The 20,600-nt window shown below is 38.7% G+C and overlaps 2 protein-coding genes across 2 annotated transcripts; both read left to right on the top strand.

The window, feature by feature from the left end:
• The first annotated feature begins 854 nt into the window (after positions 1-854).
• Positions 855-8,009, top strand: LOC139138098 (uncharacterized). The gene is made up of 2 exons (XM_070706324.1): positions 855-1,645; positions 5,494-8,009. The coding sequence occupies exons 1-2, from the start codon at positions 1,489-1,491 to the stop codon at positions 5,730-5,732; spliced, it is 396 nt and encodes a 131-aa protein (XP_070562425.1). The 5' UTR covers positions 855-1,488; the 3' UTR covers positions 5,733-8,009.
• A 6,376-nt stretch (positions 8,010-14,385) lies between these two features.
• LOC139140091 (uncharacterized) lies at positions 14,386-17,696 on the top strand. The gene is made up of 2 exons (XM_070709151.1): positions 14,386-14,548; positions 16,446-17,696. The coding sequence occupies exons 1-2, from the start codon at positions 14,392-14,394 to the stop codon at positions 16,682-16,684; spliced, it is 396 nt and encodes a 131-aa protein (XP_070565252.1). The 5' UTR covers positions 14,386-14,391; the 3' UTR covers positions 16,685-17,696.
• Positions 17,697-20,600: the final 2,904 nt, after the last annotated feature.

Below are 20,600 nucleotides of genomic sequence, written 5' to 3'. Positions count from 1 at the left end.
TTACAATACACAGTTTTCTCGGCATCGGAACCAAGAACAATTCGCTTTCAACGAAGTAATCCTGGTGTTTGGAGAGCCCCAACACGTCACGATGTAAATTAGGCACCGTTGTGTCATTCGTGGTGGATTATGCAAATATCGATGCAAATGTATCGACGATATTTACAAAAGCTCCCGGATTTGACGTTGGATAGCCACGTGCATTTGTTTTAAATTTTAAAAATAATGAAGTACATGGAAGCCATTACTTATTTTGAACTAGCGACACATCTCAATGACAGGGCCTACTTTAAGGCGTATTCTCAGAGAATTTTGAAAACACGACAGAAAATTGACCGATTAGATACATAAGCTTAGCTACCTTAAAGAGGCAATTCTCAATCCTTGGTTCTCGCATTAGTTAGTCTTCACCCTGGCACACACCACAGGGGAAAGAAATCAGTCCCCTTGATGGGGAGGGAGGTTTTTTGTGCAACGGTTTACCTTATTTGATTTTAATTTTGACTGTGATATTTCAAATGAAGAGTTCAACTCCAAACCGTCTGACTGCTTTCTTTATTACTACAAGTGATTTTATTAATTTTGAATGTGGTATTTCAAATAAAAATAAAGATTTCGACTCCACACCGTCTGACTGCTTTATATATTACCGACAAGTCCTTATCTCCTCTCCAACTTGTGTATACACCACTGTAATTGCTCCGAAAACATCGCCAATTTGCTAATCCGCTGTCCGTATCAGCGGATTAATTGATTGAGTCAACACCACAGCCGTCCCATATGCAGTATTATAAGGACTACGTGTGTGACGGCTGTGGTGTGGACTTAATCAATTAATCCGCTGATACGGACAGCGGATTAGCAAGTTGGCAATGTTTTCGGAGCAATTACAGTGGTGTATACACAAGTTGGAGAGGAGATAAGGACTTGTCGGTAATATATAAAGCAGTCAAACAGTGTAGAGTAGAAATCTTTATTTGAAATATCACAGTCAAAATTAACAAAATCAAATCAGGCAAACCGTTGCACAAAAAACCCTCCCTCCCCACCCCAGGGGACTGATTTCTTTCCCCTTTGCACACACTGGGTTAATTACAATGTTTAATTCACATAATTTGTTGCAACTGTTTGCCACTTCTACTAATCCAGCAAAACTGATACTCAATCTACATTAAAGTTGTGTGCCCCAATCTTTCATGATCAGATCTAGACATAAATAATTACCGCCATTTCTGCTTTCAGAACCGACAGCTGTGTTGTCCGCCATCTTGTAATCACACCAATCACGCCCCGCGGCACGATTGCTGTGATTGTCAATCATGATTGTTATTGGGCGTACTAGTATTCGAACGGATGATCACGATCATGATTGGCCAATCATGATCATGATCGTATTGCCGAACGCACCCCCTATTTTCGTTAGCAGCGCAGCAAACGGTATAAAGGGGTCAGGGAACCAGACTAAAATTTTAGAATCCAGCGGTCAATATGGCCGATTCAGCTGACATCCGCACTGTTCTGAATGATAAGTATGCCAAAATGACGGCCCTGTATGAGTCTGGAGATGTAAAACCATACAGTGAACTCTTCACTGAAGACTGCAGGCTACTCTTTCCTGGTAAGGAAGAGCAGAATGGGCGCAAAGGTAAGCATTGGCTTCTTGAGATCAGCTTGAGTGATCATACACTTTTATGTAAACCTAGCCGAAGTTAAAGATATTGAGGACCTCTATGCCAAGAATTAGATATTTATTCTTTCACTGACAATCACTGGGTATTTCTCTAATTCTGCATCCGCATATCCTCGATAATTGTTCAGCCTCTTAACATTTCGCCAACCTTCGTCCCAAAACTTGAAGAACTCTTTGTTTTAACTTTGTATAAACTATTGGGATTTGCCTTATGAAAAATACGCTTGCTCGATGCCCGGGACAGACTGATGTCTAATACTGACAAATACAAAACCAGCCCTCACTTGACCGCCGGCATGAAGTTGAGACCAAACTCAATGTTTTGCCAAGAGTGCGATCTTGCGTCTTTCAGCGTAAAATGAGAAACAATGTTCCCCAAAGGTACCTTACATTGGCCACTGGGACTCGCCAAATTCAGGGCAAGGGGAAGATCAGACAGACTACGTTTTTAGCTACAAAATTACACACCCGGAAGCCCATACTGCTTATTGCTTCATTTTGCGACAATTAAACATTTAAAATTTAGTAAATTTTTTGTCACAACCAAAACACGTAGGAAAATCAGACACTCTGTAACAGTTTGCGACATGGTATAAGCAAGGCGACGAGCCTCAACTAGCACTGGACCCTGGAACAAAAATCAAATGCCGGACCGTCTAGGAAATATTGTTGTTTTTACTCCATGGTCTTTACAGATGATAATTTTGAGGTTTCTGCCAATGACAGTAAAATTCCCCTGAACAAATTGACATGCAAGGCACTGTATTCCATTCTCATACGAAAGCGTGCAGATCTCCCTATGTACCATGCAGCTTTTGAAATGGTTTCACAATTTAGATGTAACTCCTAGAGAATCAGAAATCAACCTTATTTGGAAAAATGTGTATTATATTACAAATGAATTTAAACTAAGAGAGTTCCAATGGAAGCTTTTGCACCGTCTACTCCCATGTAACAAATATTTGTATTTTTGGAAGATAAAAGATACAATGTAACAGTTGTGTTCAGTTTGCCAAGAAATAGATTCCTTGGAACATAGATTTTTAAAGTGTTCAATTGCTGTATGATGCTGGACCAAAGCAAAAATGTTATTAAAAGATTAGTAGGGAAAGAAATTGAAATATCACCATCAGATATTATTTTCACAGAGTGTAATGTAAGTACCATTACTGACACACATAGAAAATCTGTACAACTTCTAATTTTAGTTTGAAAATGGAGTATCCATAAATTTTGGATTGCAAATGTAAATGTACCTATCGACACGGTTTTCAAAACGAATTCAACGTAAGATACAATCTTCTTAAAGAGATGCACTTAAAAGTTGACGTACTGCATTCTTTTGAGAGAGTTAATAAATTAATGTAAAGAGCAGATTTGTTGTTTAGGGGGGTTTCCCCCGTCAGTCGGGATGATATTTTACAATAAAAGATTGAAAAAAAATCAAATGCCGGGCCACGTACTTCCCCACTCATTTTACATGTAAAATGTATGATGAGATGTAGTAACCAGACAATGGTGTTTGAAGCGGAAGACTCGATCATTTAAAAAGAACAACTAACTTTTCACCAAACAATATGGACAGTGGAACATTACAGCAAACGTTATTGACAAGCAACTTGAAAATGAAACCTGCTAGTGCAGTGCAGTACGGAGAATCAAATTTCGAGGCACGCTGCATAGAGCATCAAACGGAATTGACTGCCCTTGTATTTGGTGTGCTAGAAGCTCTATACTTTACCTAAAAATATCAATAAACCCAAAATTTTGTTGAAGCATCATATATCCCTGTCTTTCAAAGTAGTATCTTGCCGTAAATTTCTCCAGAAGGAGTCCACTGCAACTCTTCAATCGTCCACAGCAATCTTGAGAAGGTCGCCGTTCTGAATTCTTTATATGGTCAAGACCCCCTACCTTGATTGTAGCTGACATTGACAAAAGTCACCTAGCTTGTCAAAATAGTGGTATGGCAAGTTGCTATTACTATGAGGAAAAAGGAGTTCCTCTCCAGATTTTCAGTGTTTTCAACCTGTTTTTTCGCAATTTTAATGGAAGTGTTTCAATCATTGGGGCAATTATAAAAATGAAGTAAACCTTACAGCGGAAGTGAAAAAAATTATGTAAAATGTGTGCATTAGACTTCCCCTTCAATCACTTCTAGTTATGCAGTCATAAGTGTAATAAAACATTTCTGTTAAACATATGTAATCCGGTAACTGGCAAGAATCCTCATAAAAGACAAAAGCATACTAAGTTAATTTCAGTATAGTAATATACTTTTTTACAATTACAAACTGTAAATACCACGATTTTGTCAAACACATCGTAGGAGAGGTCCCACAATCTGGATAAAGGCAGAATTATTTTTTTTAATTCAGGGCCAGTGAGTTTCTGCTACGGACAAGTAGAAATGGTGGCTAGTTGTCCTGAGACAAGTGAATAAAAATTATATTTTTCAGGCCCTGAAAACGATCACTAAATTTGAGTGCTTCTCGGTAAATAAGTCTGTAGAGTTGCGTATAATGCTTGTGATATATGAATGTGCGACCGTAACTCCGCCCTAGGGACAGCTGAACACCGAGAATTATCCATTTAGTTATGTTCAAATTGACAAATATTCTATGAAATCTTATAAGCATTTTAATTAGTTAAATATAGAGAATTAGTTCTTACAACCTTGTTAAGGTGAAGTACTACGAATTACGTCAAAATTAAGTTGTGGTGTCATTTTTTTGAACTTTGCACAAATATTCTTTGAAGTTGTGCAAGGGCAAAAATAAAATAAAGAATGGGGGTCACCACGCTCGTTTCCATGGAAACGGACGTTAAAATGGCGTCGTTAGAAATAAATAAAAATGATATAATTCACTTAAACTAAAGAAAGCAATTATAAAAGCTTAGCAAATGAGTTAATTTTAATAAATACCAAGACTTAAGATCCATATCTATCGAATGTATAGTTTTCATGATGTTTGTAAAGAAATTTTACATAAGTATCGATTACAAAATGACGATATCGAAATTATATCACTACATAATTTTCGAACTTTCTTCCTGTCGCTTTGAATGGTGTCATTTTGAGCAAACTTGGCGAATAAAATCCTGACATAGTACCATTTAGTTTAAACTTTTAATAAAAGGGTGTCACCACGCTACTTTTTACAATATCTCCAGGTGAATGGGTAATATGTGCCATGTAAATGGGAGAGAAATGTTAATTTTTCGCTCGTATTGAATAAAAATCAGCTTCCTAGGGGTCAAAATATGACAAAATTATAGGTCACATGTATTTCTAAGAGACTGGGTCAAAAAAATTAGGTAAAAGCGCAATTTCAACAATGACAGGTGATGTTAAATACATGCGCTACAGAGTAACCCATTTGCGACAGGCTGGAGTTAAATCTGCGCAGAAACGTTCTAAAGCGTGTGCGCGTCCGAATTCGTCGCCCTTTACCTTAAGGCAAACTGCACAAGGCATTGGTCAACAAACAATGTAATTGACTTTAGCCATGTTTAGTTATACTGTTTCATTACAATGGCACAAGAAAAACTTGAACTCGGAGATACTCTGTGTTTATACTCACTGTATATACCACTTTGCAGAAATTATGCTCTGTCCAGGTGATGCTAAAATAATTAACAACATGTTGAGTTTCTGGACTGTATTGCGTATTACCAGCAGATATTCAATACGGGTTCCTCAAATTAAGCACATAAATTGATATATTTTTCAAATCAAACTTATTCTCTTACAACCATCGTATTGCCACTTTGCTGTTTCATAAGTCTCGATTTCTTTCCAGTTATTGACAACATCCTCCAGTCGATGAAGACTAGTGGTGTTGCCAAGATGGCTATCACTCAAGAAGAAGCAGCTGGTTTTGGAGACCTGGCATACAGCTGCGGTACATTTTCCACGTTCAAAGACGATGGATCACTTATCAAAGCGGAAAAGTTTCTCGTTTTCTTGAAGAAAATAGATGGCAACTACTACATACACATTGATTGTGGCAACGGTAACGGAGATGGCAAGAAAGCCTGAATAAAGAGACTGAGTTAAGTGTGATGTCACCATGTGATAAGAAATCCATGCTACCGATCAATTACCTATGCCTGCAAGAATGTAATCTTATCCTGGATAATCTACTTTATACATAATATAAACGATGCATTTCCGTTACGGTTTCAAAGCTTGCGTATGATTGTACGCAAGTGGGTTTTTATTTGTGTAAAATGTATCAAAAATGCGTAAGATACTATGAAGTACCTAGAAATCGGTATCTGAAGTTAGTTTGGCGATATCTGTAGAATTGGATGGGGGGATTTTCCGCATGCCCTATCGACTAAAAATGATTGCCTCGTAGACTTCAATATAAACGTCACTGAGCTGATCCGCGTCTGTCATATAGCAGGGACGCTTTCCATGCCGTGATGCAGGACTCATAAACGTTCGATGAGCAGCCTAATGACTTAATGATCAAAGAAAATACTTTCTGACTACGGATTTAGTGTATTTAAAGGGTCAACAATAACATGGTGGTCGAAGTCAAGTGCGACCTCAAGAACGCCACCCGACAGAGTCTAAACACTATCCAAGTAACGGGTAAGCCTAATTCACGTGCCGCGAGCCACGAGTCACGAGCCGCATGCCAAAGTTCACGATGCATGATTAGCATGTTAAGCTAGTAGAAATAGGTGCATTTTCACTCTAATTCACTTTGTCGATTCATCTTCACTGTAAATGTGCATAAAGTGGTGACCTGCGATATGTGTTCACGAATTCAACATGTGCTGGCCGTTTAGGGACTGGAAAAAAATTATAGGGCGGGAGGGCGAATTTTTCAAAATGATGCTGAGAAAAGTGACTTTCCCCAATCGTTATGCCATCCCTGTAAGTGCTATAGTCGCCATCAATAATATTTTATTTGACAGATATTTACTAATTCATAATTTGACGCCTCATCCCACCAAATATGAAGGCTGTTGCACTATTATACTGGCAAATAAGTTAAATTCAGGTCAAAGGTCATCCTTGTTGCTTGATATTTCTGCTCTACACTGTCCTCCCATGCTCGCCGTCCAGAAAATATCACACCTATAGCAATATTGGCTAGTTCAAATATCATCCTGGTCGCTTGATATGTTAGCCGAAATTTTAGTTAACATAATCATCTCCGTCCACTAAACTTCAGACCTCCACCTCTGTTAGCTAGTCTATAATTTATAGATGTGCATAATTAGTGAGGTACTTGATGATTTGAGGGTCGAAGGTTGGTGTCCCATACCAGTCACAGTTCGATAGACACCACCGTCTTTGACTGTCACGTAGGATAAGCCACAGCTTAGTTGCAGAGGGGGAAAGGGCAGGTCAAAGGTCATAAATTCTCCAAAATGATATTGTAAAAATCTTCTTAATATTATCATGGCTTCAGACCTAGATATTTGAAATATAGCAATCTTACCATATGGTCTACAAAACTATTGGTCTACTGATTGATGTTACAATTTTACGGCCAGTGTGATTTTGAAAAATACTGGCCCTCCCTCCCTATAATTTCACTCGAGTCCCTTTCTACATATGCCCTTTGATGTAGAATTCGTAAACACACATTCGCTGGTCACCAGTTCATGCATTAAGAAGGAGGCGTTGAAGCCCGAATGTTGATTTATCAACCAATTAAATGAGAGTGAAAATCCACCTATTTCCAGCTTAACATGCTAATCGTGCATCGTGAACTTTGGCTCGTGGGACTCGGATCGTGGCTCGTGGCCGGGCACGCGGCACGTGAATCAGGCTTACCCCAAAATAACATGCAACGTATACGTAATGACCACCAACTGTATTGTTGTTTCCAACAACGTAGGCTCGATCGATTTGTGAATTTTTTGCTTCCGTAGAGTCATTGTCTGTACAGAACTGATTGACAAGACGCTTTGAGATGATGAAATGCAATGTTGGATGAATGATTTGCGGTCTGCTTAAGTCTAAAATTTGGCAATATGATAATAAATGTCACTTGAGTTGCGGTCTGCTTAAGTCTTAAATTTGGCAATATGATGATAAATGTCACTTGCAAGCATGTGCATACGTTCTACTTTTGTCCTGCATTGAACCCACGTTTAGGCCACCTAGTGCGAGCCAAGTACAGCTGTGTTATATGGGCGGCATTTCCGAATGCGTATTAGTTTACACAGTCGTGTTTTTTTTGCGTATTTCTGAATATTTTGCGTAAAATACGCAGGATTCTGCATTAGTGAACACACTATAAATACGATGGATTTATTTGCACGTCCATACTAATTTACATTAAAGTGAAAGACTGTGGCCAAAAAGAGAATAAAAGAATATTTTGGTTCTTGGCGTGTGTCGTGTGTGCTTCATTTTGTTGAATGCTCTCTATCGAAGTCTGGGATTTGTTTACTGAATTCGGTTACTAAGTGAAAGAGGTTTGTTTATGTGTAGAATGTAGTATAAAAATAAAAAAGAAATATATTTAAAATGTTGACGGCAGGACGGCTTCGGAGTTTTCTTTAAGCAAACATGCATGAAATTTCCAACAAAATACCCAAGTTTTGTGCAGACGCATCATTCTTTCTGGAACTTTAGAGAGTACAGTATACTCCCATGATAGCATTATAATATCGACATCTAGCTCAGGCAGAAAGGCATATCCGTACTACGACGGCTTTCCCTAACTCGCATCATCTGTCCAGCCATTAGAACGGGTAGCACTTTCCTCGTTCCCTCCAAGTCATACGCCTTTCCGATCCACTCACAATGATTTCAGATGATAAATGTTAACCTATAGTTATCAGCATGGAACTGGAGTCAACATCAACCTCTGGTCATTTCTGTGCAAGTTACGTCTGTAGGGAATCGTTACAATCGGTGAAGTTGATTCTCGAAAAAGCACTTTGTAACTCTGTGTATGTTTGTGTGTCTGTGAGTATTTTGAACACGCCCTTTATTTGAAGGCCGAGGTAAAACGAACAATTGCTCGAACTTCATGAGTAAAAAAACGGAGTCATGAAAGGGAAGGAAAGAAGAAAAACTGCTTTTCTAGAAGGTCAACTCCAGATAATCTTGTCTTCTGCAATGCCCTTATGCACTTCATGCATAAAGACATTTTAGGCCAAAATACAAGATATGTTTTTGGTCCTTGACATTCAGCAAAAATGGTGCGATGACGCGATTTCCCCCCCTCTTTTTCATTCCTAGCACTGCTGGTTTCGCAAAATTGATGCAACAGTTTTTGCATGTTTGGATAGGCATCATAACATATGACAAATGCTGGAAAGATTTATTCCACTCTTTCCCCACACATGATATTATTGTGCCTGGCACTGTGACAGCATATAGCCGGGAAAAGAGCATAAAAAGAGAATGGAATCTCATAGGCTGCCGGCTGGGTGCACCGCAAATCAGCTCTTTTAAAGATTCTAACTAGCCACGTGGATTTCCTGTCCACCAGGAATAAAGCTATTCATCGTTGAACCACAGGAGAAGTCAACATCATCTGCATCTAGTTGTTCGAGTTCATGCTGTTTTGAGTTAGCACCATGGAGAACTCTGGGCTTGTCACATTCAGTGCACTCAACAGTGCATTGAACTCTACATGCTGTCTTTGCACTGGGGTTATATGGCAGTTCATGGTGACGGACTTCTTTCAGCAATGAAGGCATATCTCTTTCAGTAGTTTGGGTGCCATATACTTCACCAAACGGCGTATAGTGCAAGCAATCTTTACTGATTAAATTTAAAAAATTGGTTTGGAGGATCTTTGAGTCATATGTACAATAAACAAGATGTACAAACTCATTTTGATAATTACCAGCATGCAGTTTAACAGACTACAACTCATACACACTCTCACTTACATGTTACCATAAATCACAATCTGAAATTTGTTGCACATCACTTATAAATTTTACCACATTGAGTGTGAAATCACAATGAAAATAGTTGGCATACAGAACAAAACAACTTGTACAAATTTGTGTAGTTTTCCTGTGTTTCATATACTGTCAAAAATAATGTTCACAGTGTCCGAGATACTACACTTTTGAAACTGGAGTGTACCAATGTATACATAATTATGCACATTGAACAAGAATATGGATAGTTTAGTGAGAGGCCACACAGAGAGAGACATATACACAGACAAACACATTCGCAAGGTATCTCAAGGCAAACATCACTGTCACACACAAAAGTTAAAATCACCAAAAATGGCAAAAATAAAAACAAAATACCCACGTGCTCCACAGAATGTTTAATGGCATCTGTGCCACTGTGTCTCCTGAGTTCTTTCCCTTCCAGTTTCTTCAGCACTTGCCTATGGTAGCTGGCATATTGTACTTGGCATGTAAAGGAAATCCCAGTCAAGGATTTTGGGCTCATTATGTTTCCATCGACAGTGTGAATTTCAAGCAGCGATTGACGAATTGCCAAAGAAGGCTACCTCATTCGCACATTGAATTCGAGAAAAACGCAAAAAAACCTGTTTTTGTTACTTCGACGCTACGGCATTTGATAACTGCATTAGCCTATACACTGACATACTTTGTTACCTATAGTGATGATGTTGACCTTGAAAGACAGTTGTTCAAAGAAAACGTCCAAGGAAAATGAAATAAATCGCGGAAAACTACCGATGTTTGGAGCGTTCGTTTTGGCACAACGCTTCAGCGGGCGAAAACAATGACGTCGGTCATTACTAATATTGTCTCACAACCGTTTATTTTTGGGGACATTTTGCACATTTTTGGGAAAACATGCGTCAGTTGTCAATCAATCATGTCCTAAATGCATATGTAAATATGCTTGTGTGCGTTCTCTCGATAAACACTCCAACGCGATGTACACTTGATACTATCGGACAAATTGTTTATTATTCACTAGTTGTAAGAAGATATTCTAATTAAAGACGAAAAAGACGCCGAGCACCTCAAAGTGGCGAGTGCGGCCTTCGTTCAACCAAAACTATAGAGTGACAAAGCATCGTTGATGTTTTGACCAAAGTTGTGATGATGGAAATGCAGAAAGTTGAGAAAACTTTAAAATACATCCACTCGTAGTCACCAATGGGTATTTTCGAAATATACATGTAAAATTAGGGGTTATCATACGAAGGTTGGTCGATACCGACTGACGTTTCCGTATTTTGACGAGTTGCACTGCAACTTTGTAAATCGTCATTAACATGTATATTTAATTGCGATAACTGCAGTGTTGCAGCCAAGAATTTTAAACCAGGGGACACTGTGTCCCACAACCGTTTATTTTTGGGGACATTTTGCACATTTTTTGGGAAAACATGAATCAGTCGTCAATCATATTTTTTTTTATAAATTAGTTTCACAAAACAAGATTCAAGCTACCGGGACCGCGTCGCTATGCTTTAATTTCAGGCAGTTGTAACAGTATACTGTATGTGCTTCCAATCAGAGCTCAGTCAGACTACAACTAAATGCAGCGTAATTTTAGTAACTTTTAATCACAACTGAGAAAACACGGAAACATAAGCCTCAAAATACTCATGCAAAACAAAGTTCATCGTCAGTAACAGATATTACTTGCAGACGACAACCATTGAACACAGTCGACTAAAGAATGTGCCGGAGATGACCCCGCCGCAGTGGGCGAGAATGCGGGACAACGGGTTCGGTTTTGGGGACATTGTCGCAAGGGCACGTCCTGGCTGCAACACTGTAACTGTCCCAGCCACACTGTGGTTACACTGAGCACGATTAAGACATGTGTCGATCTAACTTTTTTAACACTTAATTTCCAGGCTGTAGACTTGCAAACAATTTGTCGCACCAGAGGTGTCATTTTTCATGCATGTAATATGCGCACCTTCGCACCAAAGGAAAGTTTGTAACCCACTTTTTAAGGGGTCACATCTCCGTACAACTTTGTAACAAAAAGTCTGAAATCAGCATGTTTAAATGATCGCCATCGATCGTTTTACGACGCCGAAAAAAAAACGAGTTGGTAATTACCATCAAATTTTTCTGGCTGTGTTTGCCGTAAATTTCTGAGCAAGAAACCATACCTGACCGTGGCCAGAGTTGTCTGGAGCGGCAGGATGAAAGCCACCTTGTTGTGTAGCTCACATAAATTACTTTATCTTTCTGTTTTTGGCTCGTAAAATTAATTGCCGACATTCAAAATTTGGTCAAACAACAATTTGATCGCGAGTCTCGGAAAGTTACGAAGGCAACTTGTTCTGAAAGTTGATTGTGAATCTGTGACCACGGGGGATAACAGAATGCGTCATTCTAAAAAACCCACAATGTTAATTTTTGTACAAGTAATGAAATGCTCATTGTGTACTTCAGTTCAACACTATCGCCTTCTTTGAAAAATTGAAACCAGAAGTAGCGTTCTTTCGTGACTGTTGCCCGTTGCGTTGAGATTCGGTATTACGAGATCAGTGGACAGACCAGCAGCACTTCTCAGCGTGGTTGCGATAAACCAGTTGTGGATTCGAAAAGGCAAGTTCGGCGATTTTTTTGTTTTGGTGTACGCTCCTAAAAGGTCTTGCCAAAATTTAAAATTGCGTCAGACAAAAACTTGAAGTATTTTAAAAAAGATCAGACGGGACACAATTTGGATTGTAAATTATCGCCACGTATACTTGAAAATCGAGATGGCCTTTCACCCATCACCTGATCAGTGCTACATGTATATGCCTCGAATGAAAGCAGAACAATCATGAATTTGTGCTCAAAGAGGGACCTTCGTCTGGTTGCTCTGAGCTCTGGTCAGTCGTTGGAAATTGCAAATCTAGGCAAGGTCATTCAAACGCAATGTAGCAAAAGTCGACGTGTGTTACTCAGGCAACGTTTCCCGATCGGGCCCGAGGAGAGGTCGACGTATTTTTTCGCGCACAATTTCGGGGGGAGGGGGATAACGTTTGTTGGTCGTGGGGGAATGTTGTCCCGATCGACCTTCAAATTGTATGTCATCGCAACCATTTTCAAAATAAAACGACACTGAAAACCTATGGTGACGAACTGGGATGTAATCTTTATTCACTGCAATAATGTTCGGACGCATTGAGGACGGTGTATAATACCGCACGAACTTTTTGAGTATGAAAGATGTCATCTTTAATTCGGAGCGGGAACAATGTTGGATGTCGGACTTTATCAGGTATGCAAAGTATAATCAGAAACCGACATAATCGTTTGGTTTTCGGCATTAACAAGTTGGGATTCTGGGAATAGTTTTTGAATGTCTGTCGGATATTGTATTGACAGACCTATATACCAGAAAAAAGTCGTGGTTTTTCCAGCCCCTAATTTCATTCGGAGAAGGAAGAATTTTAAATATGGGACTTTGTGGGTGTCGACTCACATGTAAAATGTTAACAGAAATGGAAGTATTGTTTTGGTTTCGCTCGTAATAAGTTTGGATGGAGAACAATTTTGAATGTGTGACTTCATCGGGTGTGAACAGACGTGAAACATACTGGTAAAAGATGTAGTTTTGGGCCGCAATTAGTTTGGAGCGGAAACAGTTCTGTATGTCAGATTTCATTAGATAATGATACAAAAATAGAGCAAAATAAATATGGCACAAGTAGCAATTTAATTTCAGACAGCTTAAGCTATAGTTTATATACAAGTGGCAACATTGTACAGCCTCTTCTGCGATGTCGATGCTGCTGAGGCTCTCGTCTATTTTCAGGGACAATTCTGGTGGTTGGTTGTCTTATGAATCACGGCCACTTTCTTTCAGGTTATCTCTTCGCCTCCTCGCTAAATTTCTTCTTCGGCTTCGATGTGGACGGTATGCTTAGAGAACGTTTGATGGAATTTGTTAGGGAAAATGATGAAAAACTAAAAAATGTTGCTAAAGATACTCTCTACGGTATGAAATGGCGTGCTCTCTTGTGCAGAGAATGTCTAGAGATGAACGGATACTGGTTTATTTGACTAGGCTTCAACAAACATTATTATTACGGTTTATTGTTGACAGACCCGAGTAATTCTGGTGTATGACAAGCCCAAACACGTCACTATGTAAATTGGGCACCGTTGTATCACTTAAAGGGGATTATTCAAATAGCAATGCAAATGTATCGACGATGATTACAAAGCTCCCGGATTTGACTTAGGATAGCCACGTACATTTGTTTTGAATTTTAAAAACAATGAATTGCACGGAAAGCGTTACTTATTTTGAACTAGCGACACACTTCAATTGCAGGGCTTACTTTTAGCCGTATTCTCAGAGAATTTTAAAAATCCTACAGAAAAACGACCGATTAGGTACACAGCTACCTTAAAGAGGCAATTCTCAATCCCTTGTTCTCCCATTAGTAAGTTCCCCACCCCGGCACACATTGGGTTAATTACAATGTTTACTTTACTGAAACGTTAGTCACAAAATTTGTCGCAACCGTTTGCAACCTCTGCTAATCCAGCAAAAATGATACTCAAGCTACATTAAAGTTGTATACACCAATCTTTCATGATTAGACTTTATTAATTACGCCCCAGGGTATGATTACTGTGATCGTCAATCATGATTGTTATTGGGCGTATTCGAACACAAATCACGATCATGATTGGCCAATCACGATCATGATCGTATTATCGAACGCGCCCTCTATTTTCGCTAGCCGCGCAGCAAAACGGTATAAATGGGTCAGGGAACCAGACTAAAATTTTAGAATCCAGCAGTCAAGATGGCCGATTCAGCTGACATCCGCACTATTCTGAATGATAAGTATGCCAAAATGATGGCCCTGTATGAGTCTGGAGAGGTAAAAACATACAGTGAACACTTCACTGAAGACTGCAAGCTACTCTTTCCTGGTAAGGAGGAGCAGAATGGGCGTAAAGGTAAGCATTGGCTTCTTAAGATCAGCTTGAAAAATCATGCACTTTTATGTAAACTTAACAGAGTTGAATATTGCTGGAGGTTGTGGAAGTACTATACTGGGCTATTACACCAGCTTGTTTGGAAACCACTGTCAAAATATGACCTGGGTTACCAATTATCGTAGGGCTGCTCTTTGTATTGTTGCTGCAAAAATTGCAGCTTTTTCCCTTGATCGTAAACCATTTGAAGGTAAAAAATCCCTGAAAAATGAATTTAAAGATATTGAAGCCGTCTTTGCCAATAATTTTATATTCATTTCTTCACTGAAAATCACTAGGTATTTCTTTAATGCTGCTTCCGCATATCCTCGATAATCGTTCAGCCTCTTAATATTTCGCCAACCTTAGCCCCAAAACTTGAAGAACTCTTTGTTTTAACTTTGTATAAACTATTGGGATTTGCCTTATGAAAAATACGCTTGCTCGGTGCCCGGGACAGACTGATTTCTAATACGGACAAATACAAAACCAGCCCTCACTTGACCGCGGGCATGAAGTTCAGACCAAACTCAATGTTTTGCCCAGAGTGCGATCTTGCGTCTTTTGGCGCAAAATGAGAAACAATGTTCCCCAAAAGTACCTTACATGGGCCACTGGGACAAGAGGAGGATCAGACAAACTACGTTTTTTAGCTACAAAATTACACACCCGGAAGCCCATACAGCTTATTGCTTCATTTTGAGACAATTAAATATTTAAAATTAAGTAAATTTTTTATCAAAACCACAACACGTAGGAAAATCAAGACACCCTACCTTGATTGTAGCTGAGATTGACAAAAGTCTCCTAGCTTGTCAAAATAGTGGTATGGCAAGTTGCTATTACTATGAGGAAAAAGGAGTTCCTCTCAGATTTTCAGTGTTTTCAATCTGTTTTTTTCGCAATTTTAATTGAAGTGTTTCAATCCTTGGGGCAATTATAAAAATGAAGGAAACCTTACAGCAGAAGTGAAAAAAAATATGTAAAATGTGTGCATTAGACTTCCCCTTCAATCACTTCTAGTTATGCAGTTATATGTGTAATAAAACATTTCTGTTAAACATATGTAATCCGGTAACTGGCATGAATCCTCATAAAAGACAAAAGCATATTAAGTTAATTTCAGTATGGTAATGTACTTTTTTACAATTAAAAAGTGTAAATACCACCATTTTATCAAAAAGATCGTAGGAGAGGTCCCACAATCTGTATAAAGGCTAAATTTTTTTTTAATTCAGGGCAAGTGAGAGTTTCTGCTACGGACAAGTAGAAAAATAGTGGCTACTTGTCCTGAGACAAGTGAATAAAAATTATATTTTTCAGGCCCTGAAAACGATCACTTCTCGGTAAATAAGTCTGTAGAGTTGCGTATAATGCTTGTGATATATGAATGTGTGACCGTTGCTCCGCCCTAGGGACAGCTGAACACCGAGAATTATCCATTTAGTTATGTTCAAATTGACAAATATTCTATGAAATCTTATACGCATTTTAATTAGTTAAATATAGAGAAATAGTTCTTACAACCTTGTTAATCCAAATTGCACAAGGCATTGGTCAACAAAGCAATGTAATTGACTTTAGCCATGTTTAGTTATACTGTTTCATTACGATGGCACAAGAAAAACTTGAACTCGGAGATACACTGTGTTTACAGTGACTGTATATACCACTTTGCAGAAATTATGCTCTGTCCAGGTGATTGCTAAAGTAATTAACAACATGATGGGTTTCTGGACTGTATTGCGTATTACCAGCAGATATTCAATACGGGTTCCTCAAATTAAGCACACAAATTGGTATTTTTCAAATCAAACTTATTCTCTTACAACCATCGTATTGCCGCTGTGCTGTTTCATAAGTCTCGATTTCTTTCCAGTTATTGACAACATCATCCAGTCGATGAAGACTAGTGGTATTGCTAAGATGGCCATCACGCAAGAAGAGGCAGCTGGGTTTGGAGACCTGGCATACAGCTGCGGTACATATTCCACGTTCAAAAACGATGGATCACTTATCAAAACGGAAAAGTTTCTCGTTATCTTGAAGAAAATAGATGGCAACTACTACATATACATTGATTGTGGCAACGGTAACGGAGATGGCAAGAAAGCCTGACTGAAGAAAATTTAACTGTGATGTCACCATGTAATAAGAAATCCACGCTTCCTATCAATTAGCTATGCCTGAAAGAATGTAATCTAATCCTAGATAATCTACTTTATATATAATTTAAACGGTGCGTTTCCGTTACGGTTTCAAAGCTTGTGTACGATCGTACGCAAGTGGGTTTTTATTTGTGTAAAATGTATCATAAAATGCGTACGTTACTATGAAATACCTAGGAATCGGTATCTCAAGTTAATTGGGCTGTCTTTTCTGTAGAACTTTGGGTTGTGGATTTTTCTTTTATGCGCATGCTCTGTCTACTAAAATCGCTAGCCGGGGGGGGGGGGGCTTCAATATAAACTACACTGAGCTAACCCATATCTACCATAGAGCATAGACACACTTTTCATGCCGTAATGCCGGACTCATAAACGTTCGAAGACTTAATGATCAAAGAAAATACTTTACTACTATGGATTTAGTGTATTCAAAGGGTGAAAAAGGCAGATGATGGTCAAAGTCAAGCGGGGGCTCAAGAACACCACCCGACAGAGTCTAAATACTATCCAAATAACATGCAACGTAATGATCATCTACTGTATAGTGTTGCCAACAACGTAGGCTCGATCGATTTGTGAAGTTTTTGCTTCCATAGAGTCAATGTCTGTGCAGGACTGATTGACATGACGCTTTGAGATGATAAAAATGCAATGTTGCATGAAGTTATGCGGTGCGCTTAAGTCTAAAATCTTGCAATGTCATGATAAATGTCACTTGCAAACAGGCGCATATGTTACTTTTTGTCCTGCATTGAGAGCATGTTTAAGCTATCTAGTGCGGGCCAAGTACGGCGGTGTTATAGGGGAGGCATTTCACAATACGTATCTAGTTTTCGCAGTCGTGATTTTTTTGTATTCAGAACAATTTTGCGTAAAATACTCACGATTTTGCGTTAACGGAAATACTGTAAAACGATCGATTTATTTGCACGTCCATACTTATTTGCATTAAAATGAAAGACTGTGACTAAAATGAAAAAAATGACAGATTGGTTCTTGGCGTGTGTGCTTCATTTTGTTGAATGCTTTATATCAAAGTCTGCAAAAAGTCCTTTGTTCGTCTGTATATGTGTGTTTGTGAGCATTTTTAAAACAGGCGCTTTATTTGAAGGCGGAGGTCAAACCAACAATATCTCGACCTTCATGAGTAATAAAACTGTTTTTCTGAAAGGTCAACTCTAGATAATCTTGTCCTCTGCATTGCCCATATGCACTTCATACATAAAGTCATTTAAGGCATAAAAGGGATTTGTTTCTGGTCCTAGACATTCAGCAAAAATGATGCAATGACGCGATTTTTTTATTCCTAGCAATGCTGGTTTGACACAATTGATGCAACAATTTTTACATTTTTGGATATGCTGGATAGATTTATTCCACTCTTTTCCCACACATGATATCGTGCCTGGCACAGTGACAGCATATGCCTTGGAAAAGGGCAGCAGGATAGCACAGAATCTCAATAGGCTGCCGGCTTGGTGCACTGCAGATCAACTCTTACAAAGATTCTAACAAACACGTGGATTTCCTGTCCCTCAGGAATACAACTGTCCATTGTTGAACACAGATTAAGTCAACATCATCTAACACTACATCCTGTTGTTCGAACTCATTCTGTTTTGAGTTTTTTAGCACCACGGAGAATTCTGGGCTTGTCACATTCAGTACACTCAACAGTGCATTGAACTCTACATGTTGTCTGTGCACTGGGATTAAATGGCAGTTCAAGGTGACGGACATCTCTGGATTTCATCAGCAATGAAGGCATATCTCTTTCTTTTTTTTGGGGGGGGGGCATATGCTTAATCACACGGCGTATACTGCAAGCAATCATTACTGTTATAATTCTAAAAAAAGGTATGAAGGAACTTTAAGTTATATTATAATACACAAGATGTACAAAACTCATTGCGAAAATTACCAGCACGCAGTTTATTAACAGACTGCAACTCACATATGCTCTCACATAATGATACCACAAATCACGATCTGAAATTTGTTTGCACATCACTAATGAATTTTACCACATTGATTGTGCAATCACAATTAAAATAGTTTGCATATAGAACAAAAGAACGTCTACAAACTTATGTAGTTTTTCCTGTGTTTCATTTACTGTCAAAAATACTGTTCACAGTGTCCAAGAATACTCTTTTAAAATTTGAATGTACCAATGTATACATAATTATGCACATTGAACAAGAATATACGTAGCTTAGTTAGAGGCCACATAGCGAGAGACACACACAAAGACACTCACATACGCAAGGTATGTCAAGGCACACATCACTGTCACAAACAAAAGTAAAAATAACCAAAAACGGCAAAAATAAAAACAAAACACACACGTGCTCCACAAAATGTTGAATAGCATCCGGGCAACTGAGTCTCCTGAGTTCGTCCCCTTCCAGTTTCTTCATCACATGCCTATGGCTAGCTGGCATGTTGTATTTCATAAAGATGTCGTACAAGGCAGGAATATGACACTTCTGTTGACTTTATTTAACTGTATTCTGCTATGAAGGTCAATTAAGGTAATTAATACTTAATAGACACTATCAATATCACTATCATGATTATTTTCTCCATTGAAGAAGTCCCAAACCCTAATAAAAGAATACATTTTCTGAAAGGCCTTATAAGGAGAAATTGGATCGTGCGCAGTACACAGTCATTTATTTGCATAAGGGTCACGTGACAAGCGTTTTTGCTGAACCTTCCAAAATCTGTTTTTCCTCACTTTAGCGAACACTCTCAGCCTGCAAGATTTCCGGTTGAAATTTGAACATTGGCAAGCCTTGACAATATCCTTCAAATCCGTGTCTGCTATTTTTCACGGGGTCTCCAGTCAAATTATATGGCGTAACTTCCTTCAGCGGGCGAAAACAATGACATCAGTCATTACTGATAGCGGTTGTGTCCTAAATTCATATGTAAATAAGCTTGTGTGCGTTCTCTTGATAAACATTGCAACGCGACGTACACTTGATACTATCGGACTAATTGCTTATTATTCAGAAGTTGTGAGAAGATATTCTAATAAAAGACGAAAAAGACGCCGAGCACCTCAAAGCGGCGAGTGCGGCTTTCGTCCAACCAAAACTATAGAGTGACAAAGCATCGTCGATGTTTTGAACAAAGTTGTGATGATGGAAATGCAGAAAGTTGAGAACACTTTAACATTAAAAATACATCCACTCGTAATCACCAATGGGTATTTTCGAGATATATATGTAAAATTAAGGGTTATCATACGAAGTTTGGTCGATACCGACTGATGTTTCCGTATTTTGATGAGTTGCGCTTCAACTTTATAAATCGTCATTAAAATGTATATTTAATTGCGATAACTGCAGTGTTGCAGCCAAGAATTTTAAAACAGGGGACACTATGTAATCAGCATGTTTACAGTGATCGCCATCAATCGTTTTACGACGCCGCAAAAAAGTTGGTAATTACCCTCCAATTTTTCTTGCTGTGTTTGCCGTAAATTTCTGAGCCAGAAACTATCACTGACCGTGGCCGGACTATAATTTCATCAAGTCTGGAGCGGCAGGATGAAAGCCACCTTGTTGTGTGGCTCATATAAATTATTTTATCTTTCTGTTTTTGGCTCCTAAAATGTATTTCCGACATTCAAAATTTGGTCGAACAACAATTTGATTGCGAGTCTCGGAGAGTTACGAAGGCAACTTGTTCTGAATGTTGATCGTGAATCTGTGACCACGGAGAATGCGTCATTCTAAAAAATCCCACAACGTTAATTTTGGTACAAGTAATGGAATACTCAAAGTGTACTTCGGTTCAACACTAAAATATTGCCTTCTTTGAAATATTGAAACCAGTAGTAGCATTCTTTCGTGACT

Source organism: Ptychodera flava, chromosome 1 (genome assembly GCF_041260155.1).
Source record: "Ptychodera flava strain L36383 chromosome 1, AS_Pfla_20210202, whole genome shotgun sequence".
Lineage (NCBI taxonomy): Eukaryota > Metazoa > Hemichordata > Enteropneusta > Ptychoderidae > Ptychodera > Ptychodera flava.
Note: the sequence above shows the minus strand (reverse complement) of the source record. Positions and strands in the feature narration are given on the sequence as shown.

What these genes read in the sequence shown, in the direction of transcription:
- LOC139138098 (XM_070706324.1), top strand. Translation starts at nt 1,489, where the DNA reads ATGGCCGATTCAGCTGACATCCGCACTGTTCTGAATGATAAGTATGCC. An exon ending in AGAGCAGAATGGGCGCAAAG is followed by an intron (nt 1,646 to 5,493) that starts GTAAGCATTGGC and finishes ATTTCTTTCCAG; the next exon opens with TTATTGACAACATCCTCCAG.
- LOC139140091 (XM_070709151.1), top strand. Translation starts at nt 14,392, where the DNA reads ATGGCCGATTCAGCTGACATCCGCACTATTCTGAATGATAAGTATGCC. An exon ending in GGAGCAGAATGGGCGTAAAG is followed by an intron (nt 14,549 to 16,445) that starts GTAAGCATTGGC and finishes ATTTCTTTCCAG; the next exon opens with TTATTGACAACATCATCCAG.